Here is a 12,395-nt window from a genome sequence, read left to right on the forward strand (position 1 = left end):
GTAGATAAAATGTTTAAAAGATTTAATAGAACAATTAGAGGATTATTCATAATTATTATTATGAAGAAATGACAACAGCAACGACTCAGGAAGTGAGGGCTTATAATGCTGAAGCAACAGCATGGGACAGTTGCAGTGTGCTGTCAGATCAGGAAGATCCCATGCTGATCTGTTCTTAGTGCATATTAACACTAAGGGCCAGTTTATACTTCACGCTCAGAACGCATACGTGCGCGCATCATGGCTGCCAGTCGTTCCCAGTGTTCATTTCACACGTCCTCTGAGCACGTCCTCAGAAATTAAAGGTCAGTTTGTACTTCATGCTCAGAGTGTGTACGCGCACACATCATGGCTGCCACTCATTCCCAGCATTCATTGGACACATCCTCTAACCACATCCTCAGAATTTAACGTGACTCATACGTGAATTGCAGTACCAGCAAAAAGTTGGGGGGTGCAATGTGATTTAGTCGGAATGTCATGTCACGAGTCTTACTGTTTACTATCTACATGTGACAGAAAGACGCTTTTTGGATCCTTCATTAGCGATGAGCTGATGCCCTGTCCAGGGATTGTTTCTGTCTATGCTTGCTGGAATTGGCGTATCCCTGGTTTGATGGATGCAATCATTAGACATCCTTTCAGAGATATTGTGGCAAGGTGTCCTCAAAATTTAATGGATGTTTCAGGCAATTCACAACACAGTGAAGCCAAGTATTTTCTCACCATGATGATATCTCACACTGCCACCTGGTGGAATCTACCAGATTTACGTAAAGTACGTGTGCAAATATAAACAGTACAATGCTTGTGTAGCAGTAGCATCCGCTGGAGCACGCGTTGTGTGAAGTATAAACCCAGCCTAACGTGACACATGTGTGAGTTGCAATACCTGCAAAAGTTGGGGGGGCGCATTGTCATCATATTGTAATGTGAGGTCAGAGTTTCTGTTTACTATCTACATGTGACAGAAGTCCGCTTTGCAGATCCTACACGATTGATATGCGTACTTCGATGTTTAATGAATGGTTTGATGTGGTGAAGCAAAATGCCAACATACAAATGCATTTGTGGTGCTTTTATATTCAAACATCACATATTACCCAACTTAATGTCATGATACATTATAAAAGTCTCACATACCATCTTCTGTGCCATGTTTTTTTTTTTTTGCACCTTCACAACAGTAACTGAACATATGGCAGCATATTTGAGCCACAGACAAAAAAAAATTAAGGGCACAGTGAAAAGATCTATTTTTGTGATTAAAGTAGAAATTTTGGCTTTAATCTCGAAATGTCCACTTTAACCTCGTAGTTTATTTTATCATTAAAGTAGACCATCGTAAACGTCATCTTAAAACCGACCCAGTTGTTAATCACTACGTGCTTCTGGGGCTTCCTCCTGATCTAACAGCAGCAGCAAGCACCAATCGCCACACAGAACACATTAAATCTATGATATTCCAGCTCTCTGCACATGTGGAATCCTTAGATTTATACTTGATATCACTTTCATCATGAAATGCATTAAAGTATGTATGTTACATTTTACAGATACTGTAACTTTCATTATTTAACTTCATTTAAATAATGCATACTGTTAATAATTACACATGTGAGAGTGGCATGGTGGCAGAGCAGTAGCGCTGCTGCCTTTCAGGAAGTCATGTAACTGGTGTTCCCTGCCCAGTTTTTGCATATTTTCCTGGTGGGTTTCCACAGTGTGGTCCAGTTTCCTTCCAAAGACATGAAGGTTTGGGGATCTGATGAGGCTACAGTGACACTAGTGTATGTGTATGCTTGTGTTCACCTTGCAATGAACCGATGCCCTGTCCAGGGATTGTATCTGTCTGGCGCCTGATGCTTGCTGGAATTGGCGCATCCCTGGACTGATGGATGTAATCATTAAACATTTTTTTAGAGATATGGTGGCAAGGTGTCCTCGGAATTTAATGGATGTTTCAGGCAATTCACAACCCAGCGAGCCAAACATTTTCCACCATTATGATATCTCGTACTGCCACCTGGTGGAATCTTCCAGACTTACATAAAGTACGTGTTCAAGTATAAACAGTGCAATGCTTGCGTAACAGTAGCGTCCAGTGGAGGACGCTTTGCATGAAGTATGAACTCAGCCTAACAAGTTTAGTGAGGTTAACACTGTTGCTGTACTTCCTAAAGCTGCGGACCAAGACTGAAAATAAATGCACTTGCAAAATGATTCTTGGAATGGGTGAAGAGTTAGTTGTGTACTAACTTAGATCACCTCTTGAACGGGTCTAATGGACTTAGTATTTCGTTAATGTTACAAAATAAATTTTGCATGCATCAGACAAATTATTATAGAAATGAAAAAACACTAGTATGCCTTTAAACACTTTAAAAAATATTGAAACCATATTTTATACATTTATTTCAACTGAAGTATAACCTAATACTGAATCAAATATGCTTAATTAAATGTTGAAAGAAAAGACAGGCTATGCATGAAAATATTTACTTTGCATAATATAAGAAATAAAAAAATACAGATCAAAATTCATGTCACCATTAATCTTAAGTGAAAAAATGCAGAGTTGGTGTCCCTAATTAAGAAATCTCTCATCTGTCGGTTCAAATACTGTGCGTTGAAAGATGCTGCCGGTTTCTTCCATGCTGTATTTCTTCAGCGTGTTGTAGAGATATATTTGCAGGTGTTCTCTAGATCAAATATGAGATCTCTCACAACATGCATCATACAGAGAATTTGCTCTGCTAAGACATTCTTAATGAAAACTGTCCCACTTCCAAATAGGTATTTTATACGATTTGATGACTTTTGGATTAATTTGGTTATTAGGAACAGCTGAGTACATAATGCATAACATCCATCCATCCATTTTCCAACCCGCAGAATCCGAACACAGGGTCACGGGGACCTGCTGGAGCCAATCCCAGCCAACACAGGGCACAAGGCAGGAACCAATCCCGGGCAGGGTGCCAACCCACCACAGTAATGAATAACATGTATAAACTCATCTGTATTATCTGCATGATTGAGAAATGAGATACAGGGAGAGAATTAGGCTTCAGATATCCATCCATCCATCCATTATCCAACCCACAATATCCTAACTACAGGGTCACGGGGGCCTGCTGGAGCCAACCCAGCCAACACAGGGCACAAGGCAGGAAACAAACCCCAGACATGGCTCCAGCCCACCGCAACACACACACACACACACACACACACACACACACACAACAAGTACACACTAGGGACAATTTAGAATCACCAATGCACCTAACCTGCATGTCTTGGGACTATGGGAGGAAACCCACGCAGACACGGGGAGAACATGCAAACTCCAAGCAGAGAGGACCCTGGTCTCCTAACTGCGAGGCAGCAACGCTACCCACTGTGCCACCGTGCCGCCTGCTTCAGTAATGATTCTATTAATGCGTACATCACATGGTCGTTAATTTCCGTGCAGAACTTTAAGGGCCTTTTCATATGCTCGAAGTACATAATATTTACAATCATGACAGCGATACTCACTTCACTCTAATGTAGCTTAAGGACTGCAATTATTTATTAAGTTTATGTGAGAATGTGCTTTTTCCCTGTGCTCTGCCCCTATACTGTACGTTAAAAGGAATGTGTAGCACTACATTAATTGAGAGAGGGCAAGACAATAATTGATGATGCACTTCTGTTAATGGGCCTGTGGATTAGTTAACCCTGATACTGATCTTTCCCTCTGCTCATTAAGACAGCACTCAGACCTGAGGATCACCTTCTCTTAGTACAGTACTACATAGTCTTGTTTTGATTCACTGTAAGTACGATACTATCTTTAGTATACCACAACTGACCCCGTAAGGTTAGGGGGTGACAAAGAATCAGTTCTGAATCTTGGTAAAAAATTTGCAAAGCAAATAAAAGTGTTTTTTTGTTTTTGAATAACCATGATAAGGGCAAATTTAGCTAGTTAATTGGTTTGTATCCTCAGTCCTGCATGACAACATACTACTAATTCATTACTTTCAGGCCTGCTGAAAATGTTTTAAAAGAAGGAGCAAATTCATTAGGTGAGAAAAGAACTTATTTCATAGTAACCAAAAATTATCCTAATTGTATTCAGCTCAAACCCATGTAAGTTTAATTTGTACAATAGTTACAACATAAATTAATTAAAATTTAAACTGTTGTTCATTCAGATTTGATAGCATGTTTGTAATCTGAGTTTCAGTAATGCTGTGATTCTAAATAGACGCAACAAAAAATAGGGGATTAGCAACTATCCAGAAACCACACATAAATTGAAGAGTGAAAATAATGTAAGGCTCGGTCATCACCATCAAAGACACTTACAGGAAGGTGCAAAACAGTTTTGGCATCACTCTTCTTCATATTGTGTCCCTCCAGTGGTACATAGTCAATTTTTCCACTCTGTGCAAAGAGTAAGTGAGTACCAGGTGGTAAAGGATGGACACCTGGCCTTGGAGTGGGTCCAACAGGAGTTGGGGGGACGCCAGGATCGATACCTGAGACATCATTTTAGGTAGAAAAGAAAAGGAAAAAAATTGTGAATGGCAATAATCACCATAACAGATACTGCTTTTTTGCAGCTTTATCATATAAAAGGAAAAACTCCCCATGGAAATAATGCAAGTTACAACACTCATCAGATTTAAATTTGTATTGCAGATAGCAAAAGCAATATCCTCATTAAATTAAGTTAAATAATAAGTTTCCACAATTGGAATGTACAAGAATGCTCTCAAATGGAACTACTTTGAACACTATTACAAACTGAGCGATGAAAACATCCCTCAATTTGCATTTTATGTCAAATACGAAATGTAAAATCCCACATACGATTACAAGCAATATTAGAACCAACATATACAAATATAACTAATATTAGTACTAACATTACTTATATAATACACAAGATAATATCAGGCTGTCGGTTGAACAGTTACTTTCCATTATCTAGTATTGCTGGATTTAAATTTCACACCTCTCAGGCACAAGACATGCAATAATAGGACTAGTCACAATAGCTTTAGTTAAAAAAAAAGGCTTGTTCATTACTGCAGGAAATTTATATTCCAAGAGGTGGAAACTGAGCAAACCAGTTAGGAATGCCAAAAATAAGGATTATGGGTATCATAAAGTATAAATTCTTGGTATTAATTATTTAATTGGGGTAATTAATATAATTAATGTTATTATTAAGGGAAAGGTATACTGAGCAAATGGGTGAAATTTTTCAAAAGAGCAGGTGCAGCTGGTACATTTTCAAGTGATATGGGCTCTAATGTTTAGGTAATAAACAGGTTATGCAGTTGCACATGTCCTCTCACTTGGGCAGAAGTAGTTGTACTGGCACCTGTGGCATGTTAACCTTCAAATATTGATGTTAATTGTAGAGCTGCATATGCTTAAAATGATAGTGTGAGAAAGTGGTCCAATTAGCAGTTAAATACAAAACCTGCACAGATTAAAAAAAGAATTCACACAATAGACTTAAATTGTAGTGGATTAGTTTAGTAGAAGGTGTGGAATTGTCTCATTTTCAACCACCAGATCTGATGACATATGAAGACTGTAGAAATATAAAGAAACAGATGAGGCAAGTCGGAGCAGATACAAGTCAACAGGAGTGCATCCAAGTTCTTAAGATTGTCTTGTGAAATAAAGAAGATATGTAATGAACAAATGGTCACGCAGAACTTTGAACACTAGAAAAGCAATCACCTCAACCCAAAACAGAAGTTGTACAATAGACTCCTCAAACACTTAAGACTGATTAATTATATTATAAAGCCATTGTACAAAAGATTTATCAGGGGTGGAGTGTTGTGGTGTGAAATTTTGTATACAAAATTATAAATATTTTGTATGTCTTTATTTGTAATTTAGGCAAAGCAATGTACAGTGGAACCTCGGTTTACGAGTAACTTGGTTTACGAGTGTTTTGCAAGACGAGCAAAAATTTTTAATAAATTTTGACTTGATAAACGAGCGATGTCTTGCAATACGAGTAGCATGGATACACTTTGTCTGCTGAGCGTCATGTGATCACAACTGAGCTGATGGTTCTTCTCTCTCTCTCTCATTTCGCTCCCCCTGCGCGTCTCTCTCGCCCAGCACGTCTCTCTCTCTCTCTCTCTCTCATCTCGCTCGCCCAGCGTGTCTGTCTATCTCTCTACTTATCTCGCTTGCTCGCCCAGCGCGTCTCTCTCTCTCTCTCTCTCCTTATCTATCTCGCTCGCCCGCCCAGCGCGTCTCTCTCTCTCTCTGGCAATCGTCTCCTATTCTCCGTCTGAGTCTGTGTGCCTCACTCATATAGTCAACATCCGTACGAGCGTATACTGTTTACTACAGCATTGTGACTGTGTGTGTGCGCTGTGAAGTGCGAGTCCCGTCTTGCTCCCCAAAACACGAAGCTGAGTCTCAGTACTTTAACACCAGCTTTATTCAGTTTGAGACCGCAACAGCGCTGTTATTTATTGTACCGGAATTTTTATAATGTTCCTTGTATGACCCATTGACGACAGGCGCTTATAGCATGTCTGCAATCTTTTTGGAAGCGCTTATACGGCGAACTGCTACAGCGCTGGGAGACTGCGATTGCTTTGGGACGCTCTTCCGCGTGTTGTCCCGTTGGGTGGAATCCCACATGAGTTTAGAAACTCACACCAGCCATGATTCTTTATAAAGGTAAAGTGCAAGTTAATTTGTATTATGTATTTTACTTTATATTTTGTATTAATCATTTTTATATGAATAGTTTTGGGTTGTGGAACGAATCATCTGAGTTTCCATTATTTCTTATGGGGAAATTCGCTTTGATATACGAGTGCTTTGGATTGCGAGCACGTTTCCGGAACGAATTATGCTCACAAACCGAGGTTCCACTGTATTAGTGTTATATTATTTATAAGATCAGCAATGGTTTGATGTTTAAAAACTAATCCTTCTTTTAGAACTGTGTCTTTGTAATTTTATGACACGGTGAGAGGAAGTGTCTAAAACTAGTTTGGCAAGTGATTTTCTGGAGGACTCTCTCAATCAACCCCTACAGGAAAGCCAAATTACCTAGCTGGCAAGCATCAGATCAACATATGATTTTAGGGGCAGGTGTGAAAGGTATTGTGTGCCCCCATTGGTCTGAATTATGGCTGTTTGAGATTGGTTTGAATCAGAGGCCATCCTGTAGCACGACTCCCAATTGGTGTAAGGATTTGGACAAAGAATGCATCAATTTGGTTGCTTTACCCCTCCCTTTCTCTCTCACACCATCATTATGAAGGAGCATCTCACACACTATGAACTGAAATGGAGACCACACTGACAAGCTCAACTTGGCAGCCATATTGAGACATGCATGCGGCCTGTCCTGAAGAATGCCATAAAATGACTTAACTAGAGACATTTAAGGTAACTGCAAGTCTGTGTGCCACCTGAAACTACACATCACCATTTATCAAGTTGTATGGTTGCCAATATTCACATGTACTTCACTTATTGTTATTATTTTATGAATATTATCAATAATACATTATTTGAAATTGTTACTTGATTCCTGCTTGTCTTTTACTCTATGTAATTGTCTGAGGTTATAGATGTAGAAGGGAAGGTGGGGAGAAGTTATAAAGTACAATATCTTATAAACAGTGGTAAGTCTATGGCATCTGAGGCATTCTCACCAAGGCTACACATTTATAATACAAAAGGGGAAAGTAGAGTAATATAGAGCTCTACCAAGACAAAACAAAATCAATATTTAAACACTAAGAAAGTTGAAAAAGTGTAACAATGCTGTAGTACTAGGGATAAGTCCTAGAAGATGCAGAAACCTCTGAACAGAAAAAAGGACAGACCAGCCATTTTTGCTAATCCATATATTTATGAGAAAATAAGAAGAAAAAATATGATTTTAACAGACAATGTACACTAAAATTATACATAGATTCAAGTTGAGTGTTAGCCATTATGGACGCAGTGAGAAGTCAAGCAAAATGATACCTTTTATTGGCTAACTGAACAGATTACAATATGCAAGCTTTAGAGGCAACACGGGCCCCTTCTTCGGGCAGTTTTTATTGCTTCAATTATTTATCTTTCAGGGTAGGCAACCCCTGAAAGTAATTATCAAAGAAAATAATAAACTATAGCAAACAATGGATTTTGGAATAATAGTAAGACAAATATACTTACATGGAGGCCTGATCCCTGGCTGTGTCCTTGTTCCTTGAATCTCTTGTCCATTACGATCAACACACCAACACTGGCCTGTGCTGCCATGACACTGTAATGGACGGTAATTACCCTGATCATCACAGACTGGGATATACTGGCCCGGAACAGGTCGAGGACCTCTTGGAGAAACAACGCCAAGAATTCTGTCTCTGTGCAACTGACATGGGGTCTTCTCTTGTTCTGTATGAAATAAGAAAATGAAAGTTCTCATCAACATGGGTAAACTATGATATAATTCATATTCTGTCTTCTGGTAAATGATTTATTGTACTGTACTTTCATCCAGTTTTAAATTGTGGTGGACGTCTGGAGATCCTGCCCATCCGGGACGCCTGGAAGGACCAGGAGAGGGACAATACCTCCCCTGGGCCATGAGAGGGCAGCCACCCTGGCCTGCAAGAGGGCACCAAGGGGAAGTGCTGCTGGAAGAGATTCCAGGCACACCCAGAGTGCTTCCAGGTGCTCATGCGGCACTTCCGCCACATCAGGAAATGCTGTCAGAAGATCATCATGAAGAATCTGGAGCACATCCGGGGTGTTATAAAACGGGGCGGCAGAAAGAGAAGAAGTCAAAGGGGGTGGCAGAAAGAGAAGAAGAGAGACAAAAGAAGGGACTGAGTTTGGCTAATTGAGAATTGTGTGGTGCTGTATAAGAGGAAAAACATTAAATGTGTGTGTTATGGACATCTGGGTTCATGTCTGTCTGTGTACGGGCGCTGTTTTACCACAAACCTAGTTAATCCAATTCAGGGTCACGGAAGGAGTTGATGTCTATGCCAGCAGCATAAGACACATGGCAGGAAACAGTCTTGGAAGAGGTGCAAGGTCACTGCAGGATATATTTATGCAAAAACTTATACTGTATTATTCAGGGCCAATTTAATGTCACCAATTCAAATAATGCACACATCATTAAGATGAGGGAAGAAAACCACAGTACCTAGAGACAGACTCATGCAGGAATTGAGGGATTATGTGACATGCTAGGAACTGAGCTGCGATTCAGGTATATAAGAAAGCCGTCACAATGCCATCCATCCATGCATTTTGTGAATGTGCTTATCTTAGCAGAACTGCATACAAGGTGTTAACTAGGTTATAACTAAATCTGGACAAGACACCAATCCATTATCATGCACACAAATGTACACACGCAGACTGCCTCATGCCAGGCCAGTTGAGAGTGTTCGATTTACCTAGCATGCTAGTCTTGGGAATGTTACAGAAAATCTGAGTATATACAGAAAACTACATAAGAAAAGGGAGAACATGCAAGCTTTATGATGATCATGACAAGCCAGATTTAAAAATATTTCCATGGAGATGTGAAGTAGCTGTGCAAGCCACAGAAGTGCCAATTGTGAGATAAGAATATTTATATAAAAGAATTTACAGTTCCTAATAATTTGTTGAAGTTTAAATCAATCAATCAATCAATCAATCAATTAATTAATTAATTTGCACAGTGGATTCAGAAAGTATTCTGACTTCTTCACTTTTAACATATTTTGTTTTGTTGCAGCATTATGCCAAAATCATTTACATTTGGTTTTCTTCATCAAACAACACTTAATACCCAAGAATGACAAAGAGAAAACACAATTTTAGAATTTCTCACAAATCTATTACAAATAAAAAGCTGAAATGTCACATTGACACAGTTATTCAGACTCTTTACTCGTAACTTGGTTGAAGCATGTTTAGGAACAATTATGGTCTGGAATCTTCCTTGGTATGATGCAACAAGTTTTACACACCTGGATTTGGGGATTTTCTAACATTCTTCATTGACTATCCTCTCAAGCTCTGTCAGGATGGATGAAAACTGTTTGTGGACAGACATTTTCAGGTCTATCCAGAGACGTTTGATTGGGTTCAAGCCTGTTCTCTGGCTGAGTAATATAAGGACATTCCCAGAGTTGTTCCTAAGCCACTCCTGTGTTGGCTGCCTTTGCTTTATTCTTAGGGTCATAGTCCTGTTGGAAGGTGAGCCTTCAGTCCAGTCTTATGTCTAGTGTGCTCTGGATTAGGTTTTCATTACGGCTATCTCTGAACTTGATTCTGTTAATCTTTCCCAAAGCCCTGTCTAGTCTCTCAGTCCCTGCCACTGAAAAAAATCCCCACAGCATGATGCTAGCACCATGTTTCATCATTTGAATTATACTGCGCAGGTGATTAGAGGTATCTGGTTTCCTTCAGACGCAACACCAATCTTAGTTTTTTAGACCAGAGAATCTTGTTTCTCATAGTTGAAGAGTCCTTTAGGTGCCTTTTTCCAAACTCCAAGGGGCTTCCATGTATCTTTTACTAAGGAGACGCTTCTGTCTGGCAAATCTGTCATAAAGTTGAGATTTTTGGGGTATTACAGTAATGGTTTTCTATCTGGAAGTTTCTCCAGTCTCCACACAGGTTCTCTGGAGCTCAGCTAAAGTGATCATTAGGTTCTTGGTCATCTATATTACCATGGCCCTTGTCTCATACTTGCTCAGTTTGGTTGTGCTATTCCAAACCTCTCCCATTTAAGAATTATGAAGGCAACTGTGCTTCTGGGAACCTTCAAAGCTGTAGAAAATATTTGTAGCCTTCCTCAGTTCTAGCTCTAAAGGCAATTCCCTTGACCTCATGGCTTGGTTTTTGCTTTAATACACATTGCCACCTGTGGGACCTTCTAAAAACAGGTTTGTGCCTTTCTACTCAAGTCCAATCACTTGAATTGACCAATGGTGGACTCCACATAAGGTGTAGGATCATGTGAATGATGTTCAATAGAATGGAATGCACCTGGGTTTATTCAGACAGCAAAGTATCTGAATACTTATGTCAATGTGTTATTTCAGTTTTCTAAGAAATTTGCAAAAATATTTAAAATCCTGTTTTTGCTTTGCCATTCAGTGGTATTGAGTTTTGTTTGATGTGGGGGAAAAATAAAAAGGTAAATGACTTTAGGGCAAGGCTGAAAGATAGAAAAATGCAAAAAAAGTGAAGGAGTCTGAATACTTCCTGATTCCACTATATTTATCTATTTAAAACTCCTATCTTGCTTTATTCTTATACATATACAGTACAGTGTTGGATTGGTAGTAAGTGGAGTGGTAGTTCAGACTAAAGTACCAGTACCAAAACATTTCCGAAGCAAGTAAGCGACAACTCCTCCCAAATACCCATTATATAGCTGTGTCATTCATCCAGTGACTCCGATACACAATTGCGTACCCATTCTTCCGCACTCCACAATTGATTAACAGGAGCAGGGGATGGTGGTATAAGCCTGGGTCACTCTTTTCCTGTGAGTGTGCTGCATGGTTATATTTATATATATAAATTCAAAGACCGATGAGAGCGTCCCCCTTCTTGGTGATTCAAGCAAAATATAACATGTACTGTATTGTCAAACAAATGCGCATTGGGGGCAGTTTAAAGGCTTGGATAATTGTAATTTCCTGCTGGAACACAGGTGGGCACTGTTGACTAGCACATTATCTCTTCCTCTATCTGCTGCCTAGAAGATTGCTTGCTTTACCCCCCCATGATGTCACTTCCGGGATCTAACTGTCTGATCCTGCCTCTTCCTGCTAGTGGTCCGGGTGGTCTGCCATCTTGAATCAGTCTACTAGGAGACTCACGTCTGCAACAACAATTTCAACGAGTTTATAACCTGCGTTTTGTTTAATTATATGGAGTTTGCCTACGGGTGCCCCAACACTTCACAGTTGTCTGTGTTATTTCTTATAGTATATATGCCACTTAACCTGTAGACAGTTAAAATACTATACATGCTATAGGATGAAGTTGGATTTCAAACCACAGTATGGTAATCTAGAAATGTATGGAATTCCAGCTGTAGTCAGAAATATCTACAATTTACCAACTACAGTATAATCTGAATTGGACTAATGTTATTACCATGAAAGTTGCTTTAAAAATTATGACAGGCAAGATCCGTCAGAGAACAATAATTAGGCTTGCAAATCCAAGTGCATCTTGTTCAGTTTAATCTGCTACATAACATCTAATTTCAAGATGTATGGAATACTGCATGCATGGAATTCAAATATTTTTTAGTTAGTGACAGTGAAGCAAAATATTTTAAACCAAAATATAATGTATGCTACAGAATCACTAAGTCATTAGTGCATGAT

The 12,395-nt window shown here is 39.3% G+C and overlaps 1 protein-coding gene across 1 annotated transcript in view; it reads right to left on the reverse strand.

Moving 5' to 3' along the window:
* The window catches only part of nid1a (nidogen 1a), a 153,931-nt gene that overhangs the window by 23,420 nt on the left and 118,116 nt on the right, over positions 1–12,395 (reverse strand). The window contains exons 12-13 of the mRNA XM_039737865.1: positions 8,215–8,436; positions 4,357–4,529 (exon numbers count right to left, since the gene is read on the reverse strand). Of these exons, the coding sequence (XP_039593799.1) occupies positions 4,357–4,529; positions 8,215–8,436 (395 nt within the window). The remainder of the gene's footprint in view (positions 1–4,356; positions 4,530–8,214; positions 8,437–12,395) is intronic.

This window comes from Polypterus senegalus, chromosome 16, assembly GCF_016835505.1.
Source record: "Polypterus senegalus isolate Bchr_013 chromosome 16, ASM1683550v1, whole genome shotgun sequence".
Taxonomy (NCBI): Eukaryota; Metazoa; Chordata; class Cladistia; order Polypteriformes; family Polypteridae; genus Polypterus; species Polypterus senegalus.